The sequence below is a fragment of the Canis lupus genome, chromosome 24 (assembly GCF_011100685.1).
Source record: "Canis lupus familiaris isolate Mischka breed German Shepherd chromosome 24, alternate assembly UU_Cfam_GSD_1.0, whole genome shotgun sequence".
In the NCBI taxonomy this organism is placed as follows: domain Eukaryota; kingdom Metazoa; phylum Chordata; class Mammalia; order Carnivora; family Canidae; genus Canis; species Canis lupus.
Window position 1 is genome coordinate 29,974,388 of NC_049245.1, and position 27,087 is coordinate 30,001,474.

A 27,087-nucleotide genomic window follows, 5' to 3' on the forward strand; every position below is an offset into this window, starting at 1 on the left:
AAGGACAAAGAAACACAAGATGCTGAAGGTTACTGGATGGCAGGTGACGGGCTGGGGGTGAAGACCAAGGTTCTGCACTGGCCTATCCTGTCCCTGTTGCATGAAGGACCTGAGTGGGAGCTCCCTGCCTACCTGCCTTGCTGCCTCTTGCCTATAACTGTGCCTGAAGTTGCTCTCTCAGAGGCCGAGAGCCAGCCACCACCACACAAAAGCAGCAGGAGTTCTAGAAAAGCCAGAGCGCTGGGGGCTGGAGCCCATCTAAGGACACCCAGGTCTTAGTTGAGATTTGTGGCTGAAACCACTTGACCAATCCGAGCATTCATCTTCTTTGTGACACAAGAAGTTTTTCAATGGAAGCCACAAAGAAACGTAGGGGAGACAGAGTTTTGCAGCAGATGTACCTGAATGTTGGTCTGAAGTCTGTAACTAGCTTCTCAGAGTTCTGGTGAGAAAGGACCATGACACTCATCTGGCAGTTACCAAAAATGAAGTGTGCAAGATATTACCTGGCCCACAGGAAGGAGTGCTCGCTGAAGGGATGCCAGTAACTGTGCACACCCCACTCCCTCTGGGTCCTAAGCTCCTGGAGGACAACCACTCAGACACCACACAGGGTGCCTACGTGTTCACTGAGAAGACGAAGACATTCTTGAACGTTGTTGTGGAGAAGCATCACAATAAGTGGCGTTCTGGTTTCCCTCAAGAGAGACAATCTAGCTTTCCTCTGATCACAGAGCTGCATCGTGCTCTGTGACCTCTGGGGCTGAGCACCACGGGGCCTGAGCTGTGGCTAAGCCTGGGAGCCTGGGACATACAGCTCCGCTGGCACACGGCTCACCCGGCACCCGGTCCCCGCAGGCGGCTCACTGCGCACACTCAGGGTGCCTACCAGCGGGCTTCCTGTAGCCCTCCTTCCTCTGGGACTGTGGCTCTGGGCTCTGCGGGGGAATGAGGACCCACCAGAACCTGCTGGAGAACCTGCTCTGCCAGAGCTTACTGATTGGTTGCAAGGAGAAAAACCGTTGCATTTACAATGTATCTAACTCTGAATTTGTTTCCAAAATGGCATGAATTAGGACGCCTGGGTGGCTCAGTGGTTGAGCGCCTGCCTTTGGCTCAGGGCGTGATCCCGGGGTTCCGGGATTGAGTCCCACATGGGGCTCCCTGCATGGAGCCTGCTTCTCCCTCTGTGTCTCTCATGCATTAGTAAATAAAATCTTTAAAAAGCAAACAAAGACCAAAAAAAAAAAAAAATGGCATGAATAATCTCTGCGTCAAGAGAAATGTTCTGCCCAGAGAAAGGGAGCGATTTCTCTCAGTACCCCGTGCCTGAAAGCCCTCCATGGCCCGGGGAGCTGCCTCCTTTCCTTTCTGCTGCCGTCACTCCTCTTGAGCTGCCATTTGGCTCATCAAGGTGGTGCATATCCACAGCATCAGGGGCGCATTATAATAACTGCTGTTGTGCCCTTTCGGTCTTTGTACAGGGAAGCATAAAGAAAATGCCCTTCCCTGTGGGTCTCTGGAAGCCCTTTCTCCTTTCTGAGCCACTTCTCGTGGTTCTGTTATGGAGCTGGTATTATTCTACTGCCTTCTCTTTGATCACAGCAGTGGTGAGGCTTAAGATGTTCAGAATGGCCACGAGAGATCTGTAACCTTGGGTTTGCACTGGGCAAGCAGGTCACCATCGGGACTGGAACGTGGAAACTGGGATGGGCCCCTATGCAGAGACAGGACGTGGCAGGGCCCAACGGTGAGGCTCCTGGGCGGCGCTGATGCTGGAGGAGCCCACACTTCTCTACAGCCGCCTCTGCTGCCTTTTCAGGATTCTCAGCCGTCTGTATAAATGCCTTCTCTTTCTGCAAGACTGGAGTGGGGAGCGGGGATCTGGCAAGACACAGCTGAGACTCCACCGGTCTGCTTTGAGGCTCAGATGCAGGGACCCAGCTGCGGTCCTTGATGGAACAAGAAGGCAGGTGCAGGTCACATCAAGAGACACCAGAAGGGCCAAAGAAACTTTTATTAGGGCCAGAGTGCTAAAGACAGGAAAAGAAGTCAGAGTCCACGGGTACCTAAGGGCCGAGATTGGCAGCCAGGCCTGAGAACAGGTGAGACGGCTCCTCACAACCTTTCTAAGGACACCCACTTTGGACTTTAATCCAGGAGCTCTGGCATCCCATTACATTCACTGCCTTTCTTCTCCCTAACTAATTAAAGAAGTCAAATCCTTAGAAAACCCAACAGATCTCTCTTTGAAGGGGCAGCTGTAGGGACAGGGTTAGCTGGTAACAGAGGTTCAGGTTCTCAGTGAGCACACACGTGTTATGTGGTGGACTCCCACACAAGAGGCAGCTGGGAACGGAGGCACGGGGCCCACGGGAGTGGCAGTGTGGAAACCTGGCAACGGGTGGCCATCACAGAAGGGGCGGTGGGAACAAGGGGAGCAGCAGGAATGACAGTACCACTCCATGTGCTTTTACCCTGTGTTAGGCAGACGCTAAGGACTCCATCTGCAGTATCTCAGTCAGCCATCCCACTGGCCCTGCGGCATCGAGTACAGTTATCACAGCCATTTTACAAAGAATTTATAGATTTGTAGACACGGGAAAAATGTGTATTTGAATGTTCCCGAGTACCCAGAAATTATGTCATTTTTGAAGTCCTACATCTGTCCTTCAACGTCCGAAAAAATATTCAAGAAAAACCAGATCATGGACAAAAAGCTTTATGACAGTCAACTCTAAGAAAATTCTTCTCAAAAAGCCCTGGTTTAGAAGAGCAGAATTAAGGGAAACATGATACTGTCATGCTTTGTACCCTCCCTTGTTCGTGTTCCTCACAGAGTCAGAGGCAGGGATCTGCCCCTGGGCACAGATGGTCAGGGAAGAGCAGCCCATGGCTCCCAGTCGGGACCACTACACCACGCCGTCTCTTATGCCCCCATGACCACTGCCCACTCCTCTCGGGGCAGCTGTTCCCTCTGGCTCTGGGGATGACCACTTGGGGAGCAAGTACTGCCTGGTTCCTATTTCTGAAGAGAGAGAGCTTGATAGACTGGGGCCAGACTAAAAGACTGCTGATGGACACCACCTCAGCTGAAGGCCCCGGCCAGGGGAGCCACCCCTGGACCACAGGGCTTTTCCAAGACCTCTTCCCTGTAACCCACTCATAGCCAAGAGCCAGGGAAAGGTGCCGGGGCATGCTTTTTCCTTGATACCCACAAAGTTCCCTCATAACTCTCCAGTAGGGAGGGTGTGTTCAATCTTAGAAGTCTTTCTGTTGGAAAGCAAACCCAGAGCTTGACGAATAATGCGCCCATCTTCTTTTCAAACAATCTGTTATACATCAGATGTTCGTTTACATACTTTGAGTTTATCAGCGCACCTAGGGATTAAGACCATTAAGACCAGCCTGTGTCCCACAGGAATCTTCCGACATGCTCCTCAGGTATTAGAATGTCCAGAAGCTTCCCCTCCTCATCCTTATTATTGTGAGCTTCTGATGTAGAGAGTACCAAGCCCTCTCAGAACTGGGAACCTGCCAAGGAGGCAGACAGAAGGCTGGCTGCCTTCTCCCCTTCAGATTTGAAGTGCAGCAGTAGAAAGATCCCAGGGGTGAAGAGAACAGCTCTTCACCCACAGCATCGCAAGAGGGGTGCTGACGGAGGAAGTCGGCTCTCACCACTTCCTGTGGGAGCGAGAGTCCCTCTAGCCGCCCAGCAGCTGCCCACCCCAGCCAGGTGCCCCTCCCAGCAACTCTGCGACCACACACAGCGGCCAAGTTGGGCTTTGGCAGCTCTCCCTCCTGGTAATTATACCCTGAGAGCAAACCTGCTTCCTCTTCTAGGGGAAGCCTGGGGAGAGGGCAAGGAGAGCAAGGAACAGGAGAGTTAGATGTTAAGCAACACTGGAGGCAAATGTGCTTTTCCAGATGATTACATGGGCAGCCCAACTCAAGAACATCTTCATTAATACATGGTAGCATTTATTCCAAAGTCTATGGATTCCAGTTCTCAACTTGAACTCCTGGGTAGAAGTGGAGAAGGTGGTGGTGACCAAAACTTCCTTACTCTTCCCAGGAAGCCTAGGAGATTTAGCCAAGAAACATTCACTGAGTGAAGAGAGACCTACCAACCAAAGAAGGAGGTGTATGTGGAAATGAAGTTAAAATTCTAAATACACAAAAAAACCCAAAAACTACCTCTGAAAGACATTTTTGGACCAACTGGGGAATTCTGAATGTGGATTAATTATTATTAATATTCATATGTCTGATAATGATAATAGTTATGTAGGAAAATATTCTTAGGAGACACACACTGAAGTATTTAGGGGTGACAGGTCATCTCTGCAAGTTACTGGCCAGTGGCTCAATAGGAAACAAACAAAAAGAAACCCACATGCATATCTATAAAGCAAACATAACACATCTACATGTGCATGTGCCCACACACATCTTGCAAGCGACCACTATGCACTGGACATCCTGAAAGCTGAATGAATCTCACAGCCCTACTGCAGCCTGTGGAGCTTGCCCAGCTGAGCCACAGCACAAGAGCAGAAGGGGCTGAGGGAGGGAAGAAGTTTCTTGATCTGAATCTGCTTCCAGACGTGGGTGTGTGTGTGTGGGGGGAGTTCTCCATGGGAAAGAAAGAGTGCAGCATACCTGGGAGGGCTCCTGCCCCAGAAGCTGTGGGAGGAGGGGGCTGCGGGGAAACGGGCCCTCCTGGAGTCAAGCAGGGTGTCGTGGTCTGGGCCATGCTGGCTCTTTCCCACTGAGGAGGCCGGTGACCCTGAGAACCAGGTGGACAAGTGCTTCCTCATCTAGCCTTACTGAAGGAAGAGAAGGGCCTCCAAAGCAGGGACTATGTTTATTTAACAAAGGAGGGAAAGTGCATCTCTGGTAAAAAAAAAAAAAAAAAAAAAGGCTGGCTTGCAAGAACAGCTTAGAAATGGGTTTTCTGGCAAGGGATCAGTGTCTGTAGGAGAGTGAACATTAATTTCCAGAGAACATGAGGGAAATTGTTAGACATGTAGCAAGAAATGAGAAAGCCAAGGAGGAAACCATGTGGTTTTTCTGACATGTCTCTACAACAAGAGCTCAGAGACTACAACAAAGCAAGGACCAGAGTCTCTCCTGGAAGCCTTTCACGTGACGCTGTGTGTGGAAACACGAGGAGAATGTGGGGAGGCGGCACGAGGGGGGAGAAAGACAGTTGGCTAAGAACTACCGCTGCATCAGCCTGCACAGCCCAAGCAGGTCTAAGAAAAGGGGTGGTAGAGATTCTCTGTGACGATAAAGCAAGAGAGGGGCAAAAGGGCAGCTTTTCCAGTGTGATAAGCTTTCTAACAAGCAGCCAACCTTGGGACAGGGCCGGGCCCCAGTCCTGGAGCGGCTGCAGTGGGGGATGGGGATGAGGGAGAGCAGCTTTGTCTGTAGGGCTGCTAGAACAATCCACCAGGTGACAACATTAGTCACAGACTCCTTGAAAACATTAAGTAACAACTTTCTTCTGCAAAAGGAGGAAATGACTAGGGTGGGTGGTCCTCTGGAGCTGAAAGGAGAAATCACATCCAGGCGATCCCACTAAGAAGGGAATTCATTCCCAAGGAAAGCTGAAGCTGGCAGAGCCATGAAGAGAAGGCATTCAGGAAAGCCCGTGCGTTTGGGGGAGACAACTCGAAAAGAGTACACGTCCACAAGGCTCCTTAGAGGCTCCCTGTTTGGGGAGGACGTACTTTTAGGAGGTTAAAGCACACTGATGTATAATTTGCCCAAGCTTGATACAATTTCGGGTTGAAATGTTATTACTGCCCCCTAGAGGTTATGACTTTGCTATTCCAAATCTGTCCTCTGTGAACTATAATTAACTCAGATGCGTTGGACTACAACCATTTCACAGATGTCTTTTGAAGTCTCTTCCAGGCTCAGGGTTCTATACGAGGAAAAGACAGTGCTTAGAGTCAGCTGTTTCTCATTGCCAGTGAGGATGGACTAGGAGGAAATGTCTTAAATGGAAATTTCCAATAATGACATTTGTTAACACTAGAAACAGACTCCTGACAGGGGTTAAGGTATATTTCCCTGAACTCTATACAGTATAATAGGACGTGGGAGGAGGGAGTGGGAGGAGGGTGGGTGGAGGTCAAGTTTTGGAAATGGTTTAAGTACAAATTTAAACCAAAAGTTCTGGTGGTAAAGGTTAAAGACAAATGACCACGGGAAGTCCTACTGCTGCTCCAGAGGCCACAGGACCACTCATCACTACTTGTCAACTTCCCTTGCTAGCCTCTTGTCCTCTGGGAAGCCATTGCCTGGCCCCCCACCTCCCAGCTGGAGCTTTCCCCAAATCTGCACGGCTGGGCTTCATGGTGACACGTCCCTCTTCCTTACCCTTAGTCCTGGCTCCTTGGGGACAGCAGGAACCCTCTCTTCCCCACTCAGAGAGTTGACATCTAATTTTCCAGGTTCCTTACAGCGTGGCCTCCTCTGCTTTGGTTTGTCTGAAAAATTCTAGGAGGCAAATGGAAACCAACATTACAAAACATTCTGTCACAGAGTCTTCTGATGATGGTGGTGTTTTCAGCTGATTTTGCTCTTCTCTCGTTAATGCCCCTCTGTACAGGAACCCACCAGGGTAGGTTGAAGGAAAGAGCTAGCACGGCCTCATCTAGGCTTTTTTTTTCAAACAATAGAGTTCCTGCGGCAAGCTGGAGAACGGGCTGAATGGGCCTCTTGGCTCAGATGTGAGCTGGCTCACCGGTCTTGCAGTGTACTGCTGACTCCCTAACATTCTCCTAATCATTCACCTAGATTCTCTCTCCACTGCTACCTACCTGGTGGGCTTTGTCTTTGGAGAATGTGCATCTGTGAATGCATTCCCCTCCCTTTCTTGTAAGCTCTCTACCTCCACATCTTATTAGTTGGATGTACCCAAGACAAAGACGGTGGTGAGGTAGGCGACCACAAGAGAAAAGAAAAACCAAGAAGAGACATCAATGCTCAGGAGCCCTCTCCTGCAGATTTCTAATCTGAAGATTTGCAGGCAAAGGCAGTAAGAGAACTTGAAGTAAGAATCGCAAATTTGTAACTCAATCTAAGTACAAAGTGGTAATATATTAACTTGGAAAGAATACGCAGAAAGATGTTCCTGAAGAGGCAGTGTTTATGCAACCTAAAGATTTCTCTGTGCACTTAGGATCTTGTGTGGTAATTTGGGGGTGGTGGTGGCTAAGCTTAGGCAAGTTCTGTTCTCATCAGATTTTGTACAATGACTTGGCATAGTATTCTGACATGGGCTGTGATTTCTATTACTAGAACACTTAATCAAAATTTAAACTTAAAAATAAAAACCAAAACTTTAAAATGATGTTCTCAGCTGATACAGATCTCTCTAACTTCCTGGTCTCCCTAAGCATGCTCCTTATCAAACACAGCACCAAGTCAGCGGGAAGGAAATGACAGCGTCAGGTGGCACCCACAACACTTACTGCTCCAAAGCCAGGAACCTCTAAGGAGTAGTCAGCCTGCTGCCTTAGCCAGTCAAGCAGACTCTTGCTGGGAATGGCTTTCTCGGCCTGGCTGCTGGCTGCTGGGGTTGGCTCGGGGGCTGGAGCAGCAGGCACCGGCCCTTCAGGGTGGGAGGCGCTTGGGGGGGCCTGCCCTGGATCTTCATGGACTTCCTGGATGAAGGAGAGACAAGTATGTGCCAGTAAGTGTGACAGAATGAAAACCAGGTTCTGAAAGGAAAACACCTAAGGTGTGCTTTGTATCTTTCCATCTGTTTCCACCTGGTATTACTGTGCTGGGGTGTGGAGTAAGAATCCTCCGCACTACTGAGGGCTCCTGAGTGTGTTGCTTCTACCTGAGGTTCCTCTCCCCTTGTCTACTTGGTATCCTTTCATTCCATCCTGTCTGCTCAGGTTCAGTGTTGCCTCCTTTGTCGCTGTCGTTGACGGTCCCAGGGTGCTCCACTTCCTGGTCCCCAATACCCTCAGCACCCTTCACAGATTTTCCAATACCAAGAAATGCCACACTGCAATTTACTCCCCGGTGGCACCCTCTGTAGGAGGAATGCCTGTCTTACTCATGTCTGTACTCCCAATGTTTATAATGGGGTCTACAAAGTCCAATGTGGCGCTAAATAAATGTTTGCATATTAGTTTTAAAAAATGGTCTATGATCACTACAGAGAAACTATGGGTTTGCACTCTAAAAACTGAGACAACTGCCTTAAAAGTTTGCAGGACTGGGCTGCCACTTCAGCCTCCCAAATTATACAGAAAGTGTAAGAGGAAGATCAAACTTTAAAACAGACCAAATAATAGAGCTTAATAATAAAGCTCTTAGGTGCTAGTGAACAAAGCCCTTGGCTTGGTTCCCTGACCTGTCACTTTATTGGATAATCTTGGGCAAATTATTCAATGCTTGTAAGCCTCAGTTTCCTCATCTATAAAATGGGAGTAATAACAACACCTTTTCAGAGTTGTGATGCTCAAACAGGACAGTCATACTAACGCCTGAACACAGCCTGGCACACAGTAAGCACTCAATGAATACTGGTTCTTATTATTCCTTTTAAGATAAGAAAATATGAAATATGATTCCTATTTTGGAGCTTGAAGTTCAATAAACAGGAAAAACCAAAACACAAAGGTAAGTCAGTTGTCTTTGACACATTAAGTAAAGTCTAAGGGGATCTCTCTCCTGGCCAGGCATACAGCTTCTAACTTTATCTGCTGCTTACAATGGTCTCCTCTGGGTTTAGGGCATCTTGCTGTGATCCTAATGAACCCTCGAAGCAGCCCTCTGTGGGAGATGCTACAGGCCCACTTCACTAGGAGCACAAGGAGGCATGGTGGTACGTCCCGTGTCACCCAGTAGGTCAAGCAGTTTAGGAACCTGATGCCTGTTCCCTCTCCTGAACCCAAGTGCCTGGAAAGCCCACTAACCTGGAGTGCCACTGCCACAAACTCAAACCTGCTTTACTCAAGCACCAGCAGCTCTTTGAAACCCGGGTCGGGGATCTGGGCCATTTGTATTTGAAATGGCAAGACCCCTGGCTCATTTCTTCAAGCTGTGCACAGGTGAAGGGTCTATAATGGATTAAATGTGTTTCTAGAAAAAAATGGAGCAACTGATAATAAGAGAAACTAAGTAGGGACATTTGAAATAGGGATAAAAGATCTACAAATCAAACATCCTGTGTCTGAGGAAGTGTTTTGTTGCTCAGTGTAGAAAGGTCAATGTTTTCATTTAATGGCCTCATATACCCACCAAGATTCCAGCCTGAAGTGTCTGCTCCTTTAAAAAGATGAGGTCCATCCCTCCTTCGACATGTTTCCGTCTCCCTCTCCGTCTCCTTGTGGCAGCGTCATCTCTTCTGAGGCTTCCATTGACGATCTGTCCTGTCACTGGATGGATCAGGCCAGCTTGTAGAATTCCTGACAAGTCCATGCCGAGTGCTCCTTGAAGTGAACCAATAGCCCCAATCTTAGGGGTGCTGGCGCTCACTGGGAAAGGAGACGTGGCTCCTGGAGACCCCTCTGACGTGCAGGAGAGATCTATTGCAGATTCCCCATGCCAGCCGTTGAGGACGATGGGGGGGTGCCCGTGAGTGGCAGAGAACTGTTCTAGGCTCCGGGCCTTTGCATCCCTCTCCACCTCAAACTCATAGGGACGTCTGTGCTTTTGTTCATCCTTTGTGAATACTGGAGCCAGGAAGCTCTCCTGCAAACACAGACATGTGATAAGAGAGGTATGAATGCCACTTCTGTGGCTGAATGGCAGCTCTTTCTCCAGGCCTGATTTCCTCAGGTCTAGTAGGATTCCTAATCAACCTCTTAGAAGTTCTTTCCATTCAAACCTTCTGAAACCTTAGCACCAGATTACTTGGACAGCTTGTTTTTTTTTTTGTTTTTTGTTTTTTTTTAAAGATTTTACTTATTTATTTGAAAAAGAGAGAGCTAGAAAGCACAAGTGACAGGCAAGGCAGAGGGAAAGGGAGAAGCAGATCCCCCCGAGCACAAAGCCCAACATGGGGCTTAATCCGAGTATCCTGGGATCAAGACCTGAGTTAAAGTCAGACACTTAACCAACTGAGCCAGCCAAGGGCCCCTCACCTGGATAGCTTGTTAAGACAGCAATTCTACTTCAGTGGGCCCAAGATTCTGCACGCCTAACAGGTTTCTAGGTGCTGCTATAGCTGCTAGTCCATGAACTACCCCTGATGTTCAAGACCATAATCCAGGGAATCTCAACCTCAGATGTATATCAGAATTCACTGGAAAGTTAAAAAAAAATTCCAACACTCAGTCCACAGCCTGGACCAATTAAATCAGAATCAACAGCTTTTCAAGGTCCCCAGCAGGTTCCAATGTGCACTTGAAGAGTGAGGGCCAGTGTGCTAACAATGTACCTCAAATTAAGCTGGAGCTGTAAGTCTGAGTTTATAAAAACCATTCTCTGATTTCCCTTATTTCTATCAGCTGCCATCATTCTTATCGTCTTTCCAGTGTGGAACATACTGATCCATTCATGCCTCCCTCTCCTAATATGTTTATTAGTCATCAAGTCATGCCTACCTACATCCGCCCCCTTTTTACCTACTCTACCACTAAATTGGTCCAGGACCTCATCTCTTCATCAGATTCCCACTTGGCCTCCCAGACCCTGGCCCTCTTTCTTCCTGACCATCCTCTCCCCCAAGAACCTACATAACCCTTCAGTCAAGCTGTAAAACCCTGCTTTCATCATGCACTTCCCTGCTCCAAAATTTTAGTAGCTCCCTGCTTCCTAGAGGATAAAATCTAAATTCTTCAATTAATACCAGTGAACTTACAGGGAAAAAAAAAAAAAAAAGCCAAAGAAAGAGAAAGAGGAAAAGAAAAAAACACAAATCTATCCATTAAGTATTTGCTGAATGAATGACTCAACTGAGAAGTACAAAGTGTCCTTCATTGTTTGTTCATAGTCGACATTATGCTTATGGCCTCACCTTCTGGATCTGGGCCACCAATGCTGCACTACTGCTGAAGCTGTGTTCTGATGCTTCTGGCTCTGAGAGGCTGCTCCGAGAACCAGCACTGCCCGTTAACACCGGGGTGGGCAGGGTGCCTGAAGGCTCATATTGCTGGCTGGAAGGCCATTTCCCCTTTAACACCACGTGGCAGATATTATCCAGGCGGTTGATTATCACGCGATCCTATAAAAAAAAGACCAAAAGCTCTGAGGAGTAAGCAACAAGCTACCCAAATTCACAAAGTCCCTAGGGATCACGTGTCACATTTTTCTAACCAGAAGGAGTTGATTAGAAAAAAGCACACTCAAATGTACTCACTTTACAAGTCTTAAAATAAGTTCTATGGTCTGGACAATGAACATTAAAGCCATAGTGTTTTAAATACGAAGGCAGTTTTATCTTATGGTCTAATTAGTTGAATGTGTATTTCTTTAATGTTCAAATATGACATTACTAATACCTTTTCAAGACACTACACATTTTTCGGAGTTCACTTTCACAAATACTCTACAAGCTGAGAATGTTTTGGGTAGAGAATGCATACTGGGAGGGGGCGGAGGGGGGTTACCTTTGGCCACTCAGAGAAGGAAAAGAGGGTCTTCTCCTGGAGCAGCTGAGCAATGGTGGGAGCCCGAGCCTCCTGCAGGTCATCCCCAAGATCTCCTGCAATGCCTGATGTTGAGCTTTTGCTCTCCTCTTCAGAGTATTTCCCTGGGTAATCTGCAAAGAAGGGTTTAAAAAATTAATCCAGTACTTGGGAGACAGTAATGATCTCCAAGATTAGGACAGCTGATCTGTCTTTTCAAAAACTTAGCCCATTCTGTGCTTATTTGAAATTGAACATTAATTACCATGCTTTCTATTTCCAGAAGAACCCCAACAGTTAAGCCATAAATGCAGATCCTTTCTCTAAGGCTATCCATGCAAGTCACCTGATAACTTTGCATCCACAACCTAACAAAAACAAAAGAGATTGTCCTGTGTACCCAAGAATGAGAGCAACATGAGCAGCAAGAGGCTTGTACATGTGGCGTACAAGCCAAGAGGAAACTGAGCATTATAATACTTTTATACATTTGAAAGCAGTCTTTGAAATGTAACACATTAAATTGCTGACATTAGTGATTAAGGATGAAAAGTCCCAAAGCTTACAACAAAGGTAAAATAGACCTGTTTCATGTCAAAAATGATGCAAAAGAACCTAGAACATTTAAATTACTTCACTGATGGAAAGATATGGAAATGCAACTCATTCTTTTAAGTTTCAGTGGTGAAGTTTATTATCAATGTGAAATGGATTTTTAAAGACCCATTTACCAGTAAGGGAGGGAATGATAGGGAATGAACACAAGGTAGTGAAATGTCCAGTGCAGGTAAAGTTGGGAGCCTCTTTTCTTGTGAAATGATATGGAATGTAGGTCCTCTGAAATGTATAGATTTCACTGGTGACCTATGCATCAGTCTAGAGAGCCACAGGGACCCTTCACCAGAAATAAGACTTCTTTAGGCCAGCAGATTCAAGGATATTTGAGACAGATGTGGCCCTGACCCTCAGATTCTTATATGGTTTCATGGAGGGAAAGAGAGTCAGGAAAACAGTTATAATAAACGAATAAACTATAAACAGTGGCAAGTGTTATAAAAAGAAACAAGTTGCTAGGATAGGAAATAAGAGAAAGCAGAAAGGAAGGTTGGTTAGAGAGAGTTTCTCAAAGGAGAGCACACCCAAGAAGAGGAGGAGGATGCTGAGGAATTAAGAGACACATCCAGGGGGAAAGTGCAAAGATGAGGATAGAGGGTTATAATCATTTGCATAATGTTGAATCCTGTAGGTCACGATAGAAAATGCGAATTTTACTCTAGACCTGATGGGGAACATCACTGAAAGGTTTTTATTTTTTAAATTAAAAACAAAAATTTTTTTTTAAAGATTTTATTTACTTATTCATGAGAGGCACACAGAGGCAGAGACACAGGCAGAGGGAGAAGCAGGCTCCCCACAAGGAGCCCAATGTGAGACTCAATTCCGGATCCTAGGATCATGCCCCGAGCTGAAGGCAGACACTCGATCACTGAGCTACCCAGGCGTCCCTCTGTTTCAAGCAGAGAGGTTGGATTTAAGTTTTAAGAAAAAGTAATGAAAAAAAAAAAAAAAAAAAAAAAAAAGAAAAAGTAATGATGTGTGAGAGAAAACCCTGGAAAAAGAGCCAGGAGATGTGGGGGTTGGCCCCAACAACCATACCAATTACTGCTCCTTTACAGTAGACTGACCCTCTCTGCCCCACCTGTCCCACATCTCCTGTGTGTGGAGGACCCCTTCTGAGGTCTGCAAAAGCATTTTGTAAAGCACTGGGGCAAGGGGGCCCACTCATGAGTGTGTGTGCCGCCCACCAAAGCTCATTAAGCCGACATTGCAACAGAGGGGGTTTAGTGGGTAGACACTTCTCTAAACCACACTCTTCTGGGACGCCTGGGTGGCTCAACAGTTGAGCATCTGCCTTCAGCTCAGGGTGTGATTCCAGGGTCCTCCGATGGAGTCCCACATCAGGTTCCCCACAGGGAGCTTGGTTCTCCCTCTGTCTCTGCTTGTGTCTCTCATGAATAAAAAATAAGTAAACAAACCATACTCTTCTACACTCTGTACTCATTTCACTGCCTGGTTTTCAAGGACTATTTGGTGATTTCCCCCACAACAAGGTTCAAAGAAACAATATAAGTTTTATAATCTAACACATTAGCAGCGATCCTTTGTGGCATAGGCTGAGGATGGACAAGGTCAGAGACTGGCTCCCCTGGGTCAGCTGGGGCCATAAGCTGATTAAACTATTTTCAGCCTGTCATCCTAGCTAGTGTGTAAATTTTAACTTGAGTTAGGTACCTGTCTCAAGGGAGTCACTAATCACAGTGACTAAAACCAAAGGTGAGGGAGCATACAAAAAAAAGGGGAAGCTAGATCATACAAGGGAGCTTAGCTGAGCTCCCCTCCCTCTTTCCCTCTTTGATATAAAAGTCACTGTCCCAGAAGGAGGAGGCTGTGTCTGTCTAAATCTCTGAGGACCATACCCAACATCAAGTCAGACACGAACAGGGATTTTGTCTTTTGGGGTTTTTTGACAATAACAAGGATAAATGGAATTATTTTTGTTCACTCTAATATGCCCTCTTGGGTCTGAAGCAAAAACTAACAGTAAAAAAGTTAAAAACTAACTCTTGTTGCTCAGAATCTCTAATCAAAGGGATAGAAATACCTAAGAGTCATTTACATTTAGACTCTTAACATTTAAAAAGTCCTCCTAACTTGAAGCCTTATCTAAGACTTCCCTATTTAAAAAGATTTGTATTTATTTGTATTTTTGTTGAGTTACTTGTAATTTTATTTTATTTTTTTTAGTTACTTGTTATTTTATTTTTATTTCTGATTCTAAACCAAATGTACCAACATTGAATCACAAGCTTCTGACAATGACATGACTAACAACAGCACTGTGTTTGCTCACCTTAATAAAGATCACATTTATTTGTACTTTTGTGGAGTTCCTGAAAAGTTAACTGTCCTTATAGAAAAATGCAGACTCTTGACGTTCCTAAGCTTTTCTACTTTAGTTTGAAGCACCTCACCTAGTGGAAGAAGTTACTTCCCCCTCAATGCCATGGCTAGCATCTACCACATAGAAAGAAGCACACAAGCCCAGCCCAAATCACAGGGTTGATGAGGCACTTTGCCATGATTGTTTACAATCATCCTCAATGTTCTAGAACGATATCAGAGTTAAGCTACTCTGTCTCACTTTCAGACAAGGCCTGTGACCTTTGGTCTTAAACCACAGGGACCGAGGGCAGGTGCAACTCAGAAGCCACGCATCTCCTGACACTCCCTCTGTGCTCTCCCCTTCCTACTACGTGAGAGCTCGCTCATCCAATATCCCATAGACCCCACAGAGCTTACCTTGAGCATGGCCGTTCCCATCTCTGTCAAAATCATCTTTACTCTCAAAATCCATGTCTTCAGACTTGAGCTCACTGGCTTCTGAATACACATGGAAACCTTTTTTGCCTTCTGCACTGTCCTTCCAAGGCTCTTTTAACAGCTCATGTTTCCCCTGAGGGGGTTCTGCTGGAGTAGCAGTGGGCTCGCCCTCCACTGTGACACTGTTGGTTTTACTTTTGTACATGTCTGGGTGATAACCCTTGGGTTTCTCCACTTCAAACCCCTCGTTCTCGAGGCCTCGTGTCCACTGGTCTGCGTGCTTGCAGTGACACTGACAGGCCGCTTGAGGAAAAGCCCCCTGTGGTCCAGGATTCTGATTCATGGCTTCCAGGCCTCCTCTCTTGGCTTCCTCCACATGGAAACTTCGGCTCTTTTCCCTTAGGGTATCTGCAGTGGGCTCAGCCAGATGCAAAACCTCCGGCCTTTCCCTCAGGCCTGTGGCCACGCCTACATTCTCCTCCTCATTTTCCTCCTCTTCCTCCTCATCGCTGTGGGTCTGACTCAAAGCCAATTTGCTTTCTAAACTTTTGTCTTCTAATAAATCAATTAATTGCTGATCTGAGGACAGGCTTCTTCTGGAGTCACAGACACTAAGATTGTACATATCTACAAACCCACTTTCATTTCCTTGATCCAAGGAAGGGGAAGCTAAGCATTTGGCTTCTAGTTGCCCAATGCTTTCAGGCCTCTGCCCTGTCTCACTGCAGAGCTCCCCTTCCCTTGAAAGAGAGAGCAACAGATGCTTTCCATTTTTGATGTTCATCTGAGCTACTCCTGCTTCTAAGCTATCCATAAAAGAGGGGCCTGTGGGTATCTCTGCCTCGTGGCCACCAGGCTGGCACTTCCCCTCTTCACTTGCTGAGCTGGCCAGCGCATCCTTTCTGGGTTCTATAGTAGAGGGGCTTTCCTGGAAAGAGCCTGGCTCCTGGCTAAGAGCCTTCTTACCATACATCATGCTTTCCAAGGACTCGGGCAGCAGACTTTCGTCGTGGGTGATGGAAATGACATCTTGAACTTTAGAAAGAAAGTTTTCACAAGACATATCAGATAAATTGCCCCCAGGTGGAGGAGGATGATCATCTCTCCCTTCTATTTTCACTAGATTCTCAGGCTCATTTTCAAGGGGCTCTGAAGTCCTGTTCATCTGAGAGTATGTGAGAGATTCATACAGTTTGGAGTTGGTCTGGTAAAGGCAACAGAGACTTTCTGGTGCTTGGGCGTCCGTTCTCTTATGCTGGGCGTAGTTTCTGTAAGCGTCCAGGAAGGACAGCTGGGGGTCAGTCATGACATAATAGTCGGTGCGGTTTAGCCCATGTTTGGCAGTGCCAACGAGCAGGTCCCGGTCATGCTTCCCACACTCCCACCAGACAGGGAGGTAAAGGCTGGGCCTGCAGAGCTGGAGGCGCTCGTGCAGCTGGGGGCACCTCAGCACCTGCTCTCGGACCTTTCGCAGCAGCTCGATACGGTAAAGGGTTCTCGCAGCCCGTTCCTCAGTGATGGGTTCCACGTAGATGCTTGGATCTGGGGGACCTGGAGAGGCAAGGCAGAGACTATCACCAAAGGTAGCCCCAGGACACTTGCCACCCACCTGGGCCCATGCATCTCTGGGTCTAGCAGCTTAACTCCCTGGCTCCCCAGCACATGGGTGTGTGTGCCCCTGACACAATGGAAAGCTACCAGAATAGAAGGTTCTATGAAACAAGGACAGATCCAGTGAAAGAGGAGCATGAAAACTTCAGTTCTGGAAGGAAGATAAGCTTCCGTTCAGTAAGCATGTACTCTGGCCTCTACCTAAGGTACTGTGCACATGTCATTGAGTTCTTATGGCAACGCCAGGCTGTACCATCATTATTCTCATTTAAAGGATGAGGAAGTAATATGTCAGATATGCTGACTTGCTCAAGGTACAGAACTAGGATTTGAGGCCAGGTCTTATCAGTAGGACTGTGAGGTCCAGCTCTTTGCAATCTATCCAGATCCCAAATTTTAATGAAAACACCCTAACCCTATCACATGGGGGCAGGCTGCTATCAGCCCAGGACTCACACTGGGTGGACTCCCAAGTTTCTTTTAGCTTTCCTACAATACAGTCAGATGGGCCAGATCAAGTTTATCTTTAAGTGTGAGGCAGGAGAGGGGCAAGAAGGAAGATGCTCCATCCCAACCAGGACACAATTTCTCAGAAGGGGTCTCTATTGGATCAGGGATTGTTACAACCACTTACTTTTTATAGCTAGAAGTCAATACATGGGAAAAGTTAAAGTTACTAAGATATAATCTACGGAGGGAGCAAAGTTTGCCACGGAATAAATCTCTAATTAACAGTAGCCTCCCAATACTCCTGTGATGTGTTAATCTGAATTTCAGTTTTTGTTGACATCGCATCATTGTGGGAGAGAGATTTCATTCTGTGAGGGTGGACCCAAGTAACAGGTCATGAATTTGTGAAAACCCACTTGTCTTTACCTGAATTCTTCAGGTAGACTCCACTCTTATAATCAAGATTACCTGAAGTGGTTCTGTACCTTGAAAATAAACATGCCCTTTCCCAGTCTCATCAGAGACATATGGACAGAGAGCTTTCTCACCGCCATCCTTCCATGTGGGCAGACGACAGACATTCCGGCACATGGCCACAAAACTATAAAAGTAGTGCTCCAGGCTCTCATCCGATTTCTTGTCTAAACGGGAAATGATGCGGAACTGTGTCCAGTCAAAAGTTTTCTTTTCTTGATCATAAACAACCCCGAAGGAGGACACTGCTCTGTAGAAGTCTGCTTGCTCTCTTCTAGTCCACCTTGGGATTTAATCAGAAAGGGAGAGTGAGCTCTTGTCCCTTTAAAAAAAAAAAAAAGCCAACAACTCCTTACTGAGTGCCTACTAGGAGAGTCCATGGAGTCAAGAAAGCAGGTAGGCCTGGTGTGACTATCTTATTATTTTTATTTAAGTTAAATTGGGCTGAGAGGCTTATAACAAAAACAGCCTTTCATCCTACCTCCACTTTCAAATCTCTCAACTTGTTCTTCCAGTATTTACCTAAGTCACATGTGCAGACTTCCTATCTCTTAATTCATTAATTTTAGAGATTACTTAAAAGTCTATTTCTACTTGTGGGAGATGAAGATTTTAAGATACTATATATGCTTATGTGAGGGGTTCTGGGGCACTGTACTCTACATCCCCAGAGGGAGTCCAGGTCAGGAGTAGGGTGAGAGGCTCAGTGAAGGAGTGAGAAGCAGAGAAGAAGGGTTTAGGTTCTTTTCTTCGGAGCTGTGAAAGATGGGAGACATATTTTCTCTGAATTACCAAATTTCATGAAGCCAGAAGGTATACACAGAAGTGGATTTGCTATTTTTTCTATTTGGCATTCTTTTAATTCACTGGATGTTGCATCAGAAGGATAGATAGAAGTCTCAAAGAACTACAGCTTTGTTTCTTTCTGGTGGCATTGTTCCTAGCTTGTGTGGTCCTTCTGTCGCCATTTTTAGGATAACTCTCAGATGGGCAGGTTACTCCTGATAATTTATCCTCTCCTTTTGGGCTGGCATTTTATAGTACTTGGTGCTCTCAAAGGCTTGATAAGAACTAGTTGCTGTAATATGGCAGCTTCGATGCACACTATTCACTTTGGTACTAAAAAACATGGTCTAGGGGCACCTGTGGTTCAGTGGTTGGTTGTCTGCCTTTGGCTCAGGTTGTGATCCCAGAGTCCTGGGATGGAGTCCCACATCCGGCTCTCTGTAGGGAGCCTGCTTCTCCCTCTGCCTATGTCTCTGCCCCTCTCTCTGTCTCATGAATAAATAAATAAAATCTTAAAAAAAAAAAACAAAAAACAAAAAAAAAACATGGTCTGACATATGCTAATTTTAAACATTTCCAGGGATTGGGGTCCAACCTAAGGAAGAGGATTCAAGTTGGAAAATCACAGAAGTCTGGGAATTGTGAACAAAAGGGTTTCCTAGATCTCATCATCAACTTCTCAGGCAGCATGACAACACCATCACTGGAGGCTGGACTGAATTAATTCTGGAGACCCCCTAACTTCACAACGAGAACATTAAGTACATTTGGTCTATCTTCAGCACTCTCTTGTCAACCTTTACTCACTCGCAGCTCTGTATGCCCTATGGCCACGGACTTTTACCTCTTTTGAGCTTCCTTGTTGATGAGATCCATTTCTGAGGTTCTCCTGAACATCTCTTCTTGGACCCAGTATCCTTGGTTACCTGGTCCTAGGATTTCTGGTCGGCAGAGTTCCTTGCGGTTACAGCGCTGGTACACGGTGACCAGACGCCTGAGACGAGCCGTGAGAGCAGATGAAACTGGCCAGGGTGATTTGTCTGGGTCGGAGCCATCCTGGGCTTCAAACATCAGTGAGGATATTAGTATTTACAAACAGAACCAAAACAAAGGTGGCTTTTTTTTTTTTTTTTTTTTTAAATAAAAACACAGCTGACTCAAGGACCCAGTCATTCAGTTCAGGAGCTAGGCATAGCTGGAAGGGCTGAAATTCTGCTTTAGAAACATCTTTAGGTTATAGATGGCTCTGTCATCTCTCACAAAAAAAATGCATCTGTCCCTGGGGGCAGAACCAATCTGAGGACCTTGTGCTAAGGCATGGGAACAAGCAGACCCCCCATGGCCTTCTCCAGATAGAACTATGGGCTTTTGTGTAGCTGGGTCTTCCAAATGCCAAGGACTTTATTAAATTTGAATTCAGAAAAAGCAAGCAAAAAAACAAGCCACATCAAACCAACCCTCCCTAACGTTTCATCCCCCCAAATAATTACATAAATAATAAATCAATGAAACAACTCCTTTTTTCTCTCTCTGACTCCATCCTGACCTCAGGTATCACTGGTCTCACTTCTGAATTTCAACAACAGGTGGCAGAAGCTTGCCAGAGCCACAGTAAAGCTTGGTGTGTGACTCCAGGAGAGTTTGATGAAGGTCAACTTGGCTTTTTAAAAGAGCCTCCTTAAAAAAGCACATTTCTATTACATGTAAGCTCCAGGATAACTACAAGGAGGGACCTTACTTTTCTTTGCCTTCAGAAGGACACAGTCTCACCTGCCCGGCTGTCATCTTTCTTTTCGCCAAAAATGCCATCACCTCCATCACTGGAGCTCTCCTAGGGACAAATGAAGTCATGCCATCAGCAAAGCTGCAGCCCAGGACAAGTCAGCTCAGACAGCCACCATACAGCAGGAGCTCTCTCCTGAACCATGAACACCTTGAAGACCTAAATCATCCAGTCAATAAAAATCTTACTTGTGCAGTTTTAAAAGAACCAGAAAGCAGTTTATTTAAAATAAGCATTTTTAACTAAAACTGTATGGAATGATTCTGTCTGCAGAGAATTAGCTGAAAGAACGATGAGCTGGCATGCTCTCCCAGGCAATTATATTTTACAAGCACTATTTTAGCTGTGAATTTAAATATTTGCCTTACCATCATCTCTTGCAATTTAATACTGTCATTTCACAAAGGTTGTGCCTGCATTTTAGGTTTTGGGTTTTTTTTTTTTTTTCTGTGAAAAAGTATCATGTTCATATTCATTACGGTTAGCTTGCTTCACAGCAACAGATGCTCTTGTCCTAAAACGTGACTGCTCCAGACATGAGACCTGATGGTGCAAAACCCCCAGGAATTTAAAATTAAAATCACAACTGAGGCTCCAAGTGAATCTGGAGTAATTTCACAGGCACAGAGCTTATCCAAGTTGGAGCGTTAGTCAAACTGGCTCTAGTGGATTCCTTTACAAACCCTTTCTTGGTCTCAGGAAGGGAACTCTGAAAGCTCTTTATATATAAGGTGCGTGGGAGAGTTTAGGGGTGGGAGAAGAGTGTGCTATTTTTGACTGGACTCCATTTTTAACATGAAAACTTACTGTCCTTTTGATTAGCATCTTTTGAATGACAGAAGAGAATAATCCCAGGACTCAAGACTTTGGCCATTAAAAAAAAAAAAAAAGACTTTGGCCATATTAGGGAGAGTCAGATGAGACTAAGGATCAATAATCTGTGTTCTGCAGGCTGTTTTTATGTGGCTCTCAAGCTAAGAACAGTTTTTCACACCTTTGTAGGGGAGAAGAAAAAGAGGAGGAAAGGGAAGAAGAAAACGGGGAAACAGGAGAGTGAAAAGAACATGCTACAGGCTGTGTGTGGCCCCAGGCCCAAGATATTCACTATCTGGGCCTTTACAAATAACATATGATGTCTCCTAGAAGAGTGCACACAGCCCAGAGACCAGGAATCTTGGTTCAGTAGGAATGGAGAGACACCTATGATTGGCAATAGTCAAAATTCTAACCATTCTCTTAGGCCCCTAATACCGTGGAAAGGGCTGAAAGAGAAAACCGTGAAAGGGCAGAGAGGAGCAGGGGCACGTTTTCTTTCTTACAAAATAGTGATAATAGAGAACTCTGTGAAATCTTTTACGTGGCTTATCTCACTTAGCTCTCAGAATCACCTCACGAGGTAGAAACTATAATACTCCTAAGTTTACAGATGTAGAAAACAAGCCCTAGAAAGGTTCTGTAACTTATCCAAGGTCTTTCAGCTATCAAGTGGCAGAGCTGGGTTTCAGACACAGTAGGGGGCTGATGACAGCTCTTATACTTTCAAACACTTCAAACATCCTAAAAAGGGCCAAACAAGAGTCTGGATCGAAGTTTTGTTTTGGAAAGTGAAACATATTTAGAATTGGGGAATACCGGGTTCAATCCCTTTCCCTCAGCCCAAACGGTTTCCTGCCATCTAAGTCGAGGAGCTAGCATCCTCAGTGTGATCTATTGTACCATTTTAGAATGGCACTTAACTATGCCACCTCATCTTCTCCCACTATTTAGGTAGTTTAAAAAGTAAGCAAAAAACTACCAACCGTGCCCTACATCCTTTCCTGCCACTGACATTTTTGAGTATCCTTACAGTATCTACAAAGATCCTTCGAATGCTGAAATGTATAATTATAGACACTTTCAGACTGAGAAATGTTCTACAGTTTACCAAATGGAGCATTGAGGCGCCAGAGCCACCCCGCTCCTTATTACATTGATGGGTGGCACCCCAGATCCCCACAGCAGTTCTCAGCTGGGTGTGAGGCAGACACAGGACATGAAGGTTTCCCTTCCAGTCCCTCTAACAGTCTAACAGTTTCTGTTGCTGCAGTTTGTAACAGGAATAGCCTCAGGCAGCCCCTTGAGTAAGGTGAGATCCTGGTATCGGCAAGTGTCTTTCTCTGCCTGCTCTCTCTTGGAAGCACTTCCTCTCTCTTGAAATGACAGAATGGAGAAGACCTGGCTCATTCATAGCCCAAGTGAAAAAGATGTCATAACCTTAGTTAATAATCAACGTAAAGTGAGCGTGTTACATGCAGCTGTAGTGGCAGGCTGGGGACACAGGAAGCACAAGGAAAACCCTGCATCTGAGGTATGCAGCTTAATGTTTACTATTTCATTGTTTGGTCTTCCAGGTTATGAACTGATTGGAAAGAAATATGCATCTTAGAGGAGGTGTGAATTTGTCATTTCAGCATGAAGGGTCTCAGAAAGTGCTGACCACAAGAACCTCAAAACAAAGGAAACTGAAAACACAACAAGAACAACACCACCACAAAGGAAACGGATTGGTTACATGGGAGCACACGGGAGCAATTTCTCCATCTGGAGCATGCATGTGGTTTGCAGTCTGATGGTCCGTGGTTCTTTTTTTTTTTTTTTTTTTTTAAGATTTTATTTATTTATTCAAGAGAGACAGAGAGAGAGAGAGAGAGAGAGAGAGAGAGGCAGAGGGAGATGTAGGCTCCATGCAGGGAGCCTGATGTGGGACCCAATCCCAGGTCTCCAGGATCACGCCCTGGGCTGAAGGCGGCGCTAAACCATTGAGCCACCCAGGCTGCCCACATCAACTGTCATTAATGTAAAACTCAAGGATTTTATTATGGAAAGATCACAGGGCGTAAAAAAAGACTGAGTAGGGGAGACATTGCTCTTGTGTCCTCTAGCCAGTAGGACTTTTTTTGAAGCTAATAGACTATTTCAGCTTCCTTCTCTCTAGAATAGGATAAGAATAATGCCTAACTGAAGAGGAAATATGCTTTGTTAGCTTAGAAGTACTTTACACTCAAATATTATTACTATTTGAGTTTAGAAAACCCTCAAACTCTGAACTTGTAAGAATAGAATAACCGTTCACTTCTTAACTGAATTTTTCTTATGATGAGATTTAGACCATTTTAGGTATTAAGTTTTTCACAAGAGTTTTTCCAAGTTCACTCTGGTTTTGACTTCACCCTCCATTTACAGACCTTCTGTTTCAGAGAGCACCTGTAGCAGGCATGGCTGCAGAGCAAGGATGACTTGCTGATTAGAAGATGTGATGGGGGGCAGCCCAGGTGGCTCAGCGGTTTAGCGCCGTCTTTAGCCCAGGGCCTGATCCTGGAGACCCGGGATCAAGTCCCACATCAGGCTCCCTGCATGGAGCCTGCTTCTCTCTCTGCCTGTATCTCTGCCTCCCTCTCTCTATGTGTCTCTCATGAATGAATAAATAAAATAAAATAATTTAGAAGATGTGATGGTACTTGTAAAAGGTGGGCCACTAGTACCACTGTTTCAGTTAAAAGAGCTTTTACTCTCTCTATATCATATCAGGTTTGATACAGAGAGATTTTGTTTACAATTCAAGGCTTCAGACTATTTCCAACACAAGTGAACTTTTAGACTGTTTTAGAAAGTCTCTGCATATTCATTGCCTCCAACTGCAATGCAAAATCTGTAACTGTTTACCAAAGTTCTACTGGTATTAGAACGGGGGGGGGGGGGAGGAGTAGACTAGATCATCTCAAGTGTCCCATCTAACTCTGACATTCTGATTCTCTGACCCACACATCTTAGGAGGACAACTATTGTGAGCTCTGAAAGGCAGCAGCAGAACAGTGAGGATATGGAGATGATGCAATATAGAGAAAGGCAGAGGAACTAGGGGTACTTCACCTGAAAAGACACTTAAAGACATGAAGGTAGCAAGCTGGCCTCAAGAATTTAAAATCCTATCAGAGAGGAGAGAAAGAACAGTTTTGTTCTTTGCACCAGAAGAAAACTAAACAGAATCTAGGAAACTCACTGGGAGCTAGATTTCTGGAACAGTGTAAGGAAGTTTCCTTGGAACCCAGCACGTTTTTCTTCTTCTTCCCACGGACTCCCAGAATTACCTAAACCTACCTGGAATGACCTCTGACGGCAAGGCTGCAGAGGGGATAGGACATTCAGAGACCACTCAGACACGTGTTAGTACTCTCTGCAATACTGGGATTGTGCCAATCTACTAACCATTCCCCTGTCTGTGCCCAAGTCTGTTTAATTCAGGGGAATTTGCCTAGTTACAGATGAAACAGGCTCTTTGGGCATCTTTAACCCTGCCTGCTGATCTGCCTGAGAATAGAACTGGAAGAAGCAAATACCCAACCAGTATCTCTGGGGTTGGGGTAGGAGGTATGGGATGGGAGGGAAGCAGACTGGGTTCAAATGTTGGCTATTTCTCTACATTTGTTATTTTAGCACATGAATTAGAAGTCAAGCTTAATCTATTTATAATTTGTCTACCTCAAAATCTGGGAGAAGCCACTCCCCATTCCCATTCCATCTGCTTTTGATTATATTCTATAGCCCAGGTTTTTGGGATTTCAAAATCAAAATAAATAATAGAGGCATTAATTTCAGAAATGAATAAAATGTAGTTCCGGAGGTATTTAACCCTACTGTAAAAAAATGAGTTATTTTACGATTCTGCTACAACCCCTTCGGTGCCCAGATCTCTTGAGATCAAAGACGGATCAGTTAAGTGTATAAACCTGACTGTGAACAGCTTTCAGAGTCGGGCTGGCCTGTAGTTGGTATGTGGCTGCCTTTCCATAGAAGTGACATGTATGTGCAGCTGAAATACTTTCTACTTCCTTGACTATGAAAATAATACTTCATTAGAGAACATAATACCAGAATGTCTAGAAAATATCTAGCCTGAACTCTATCCTCTGGTAGCTGTGAGAATTTGACAAAGCCCTTTAAAGTCCCCGAGCCTGTGTCTCCAGCCCTCCAATGAGAGCAATGACACTGGAAGTGCTTACTGTACTCAGTCGAGGTGAGGATCAATGGAAACAAATGGAAAAGGTGCTGTGGAAAGAGTAAAGTTCTGTTAAGTATAAGGTATTACTCTCATTTCTCTGGTACTTGAGTTCCGTCTAAGGAAAAACATATCCCAAATTTCAGACAAAAGGAGTAACAGGATAAGCTTAGGGACCTGAATGGCAGAACCTGGATTTCAACTGTCGACATCAGAACCCAACTTCCTTTAGGTCAGGGTCAGAAGTTTCACACTGACTTGCTTCAATCCAATGCTTCTCAAACCATGGGGAGATACGGAAACATATCTTTGAACAATAATTATTTCTTACTTTAGGGGAAGTGATGTCATTGTTACTGTTAGAGGAATCAGAGCTGATAGAAGCCAAAGTAAATACCACACATTCTCTCAATTAGAACCAAAAGAAAAGAATTGATAAACTTTTGGGTGATGATGACGAGAGGATGAGAGATCCTGGCGATGAACTCAGTTGGGGAAAACTGTACAGTAACCTCTGGGATTTAGAATCCATGAATTCTACCAGATTCATTTGCTCCATAACTCAAAGCCAGAGAACATGTGTGGTCAAATGGTGCTGGGGCCCTGGTAAGGTTTCAGTCTGCTTATGTAAAGCCCCAGAAACTCATTCATAACATGCAATGCAGACTTCTGCTTCTGGGATGATGCACATTTCCCTATTTCTTACTCTAAGCACAGTTAAAACCTCTGGACTTTGTATGTGAAACAGACAAAAGAAGACTCTGAAAGGTGAAGAGAAGGCAAACCAACTAGGGACTTTGGGACCTAAGGAATGACACAGTGGTGAGTTCCACGGGTTTTCTTTTTGACCCCATATATCCTAGATTTGGAGAAAAAGAAGCTGGCTATAGAAATGCCAAAGGGTGCAGACAAAACAAACAAACAACCCCAACAAAAGCCTGCTCTCTTTAGCAAAGGACCAGGAAGAAAGCAGGTTAGGAGTACACAAAATGTTATGACAATAACCACTATACTCCAGCCAACAACACAAAAAACTAGCTCAACAAATCCATGCCAGCAAAGGCCAAGTGGAGAATCTAGACCTCTACCTTCACCAGGCTATAACAGGGCACCCCATGCCCCTGCTGGGTAGTATCAATAAGGCAAGTAGAGAGCTGGGACTTTCATCCCTAAGAAGAAGTAATGAGTTCCCCCCATCCCCACCCACGGTGTCAGCAAACACCATGGGGGAGCTGAATTTCCACTCCTGTTCAGCGATAATGAGAAACATTCCTCTCAAGTATCATTGGGGGCTGATGGAAATGTGAACTTCTACTCCTACCTGGTAGCAACAAGGTAATACCCAGCCCCTACCCACTCCCCTGCAAGAGAGGCATCAGAGGTAGTCAGCAAAAACAGAACTTTTAACTAAGATCCTGAGTCTTACAATAAAATACCAAAATGTCCAGATTTCAGTAAAAACAAAAAACAAAAAAACCCCCACCACTTATCATACTAAGAAACAGGAAGATATCAAACTGAATGAAAAGACAATAAATGCTTACCACTGAATGACAGAAATCTTGGAATTTGAAATAAGGATTTAAAGTCGCTCATCAATGAGCAACTTTGAACATGCTCGCCACAAATGAAAAAACAAAATCTCAGCAAAGAAACAAAGATCCAAAGAAGAACCAAAAAGAAATTTTAGATTTGAAAACTATAATAACCAAAAACAACCTTAAAAAACAAAACAAGACAGTGACACCTGGGTGGCTCAGTGGCTAAGCATCTGCCTTTGGTCTCCCAGGACTCTGGAATCAAGTCCCGCATCCGTCTCCCTGTGTGGAGCCTGCTTCTCCCTCTGCCTATGGCTCTGCCTCTCTCTCTCTCCTTGTCTCTCATGAATAAATGAATAAAATCTTAAAAAAAAAAAAAAGACAAAAACCAACTCAATCTCAATGGACAGTCTTAACAGCAGAATG

The 27,087-nt window shown here is 45.2% G+C and overlaps 1 protein-coding gene across 6 annotated transcripts in view; it reads right to left on the reverse strand.

Annotated features, from left to right (window-relative positions):
• Positions 1 to 27,087, reverse strand: part of CHD6 (chromodomain helicase DNA binding protein 6) — a 203,842-nt gene that overhangs the window by 3,380 nt on the left and 173,375 nt on the right. For 4 of the 6 annotated variants that reach the window (XM_038572333.1, XM_038572336.1, XM_038572334.1 and 1 more), the window contains 9 exons: positions 20,076 to 20,136; positions 19,150 to 19,366; positions 17,594 to 17,802; positions 14,964 to 16,535; positions 11,586 to 11,737; positions 10,994 to 11,200; positions 9,274 to 9,726; positions 7,488 to 7,679; positions 6,391 to 6,510 (listed from right to left, as the gene is read on the reverse strand). In XM_038572333.1, the coding sequence (XP_038428261.1) occupies positions 6,391 to 6,510; positions 7,488 to 7,679; positions 9,274 to 9,726; positions 10,994 to 11,200; positions 11,586 to 11,737; positions 14,964 to 16,535; positions 17,594 to 17,802; positions 19,150 to 19,366; positions 20,076 to 20,136 (3,183 nt within the window). Of the gene's footprint in view, positions 1,953 to 6,390; positions 6,511 to 7,487; positions 7,680 to 9,273; positions 9,727 to 10,993; positions 11,201 to 11,585; positions 11,738 to 14,963; positions 16,536 to 17,593; positions 17,803 to 19,149; positions 19,367 to 20,075; positions 20,137 to 27,087 lie in introns of all 6 variants that reach the window. The other 2 variants (XM_038572338.1, XM_038572337.1) reach the window with 2 other exon arrangements.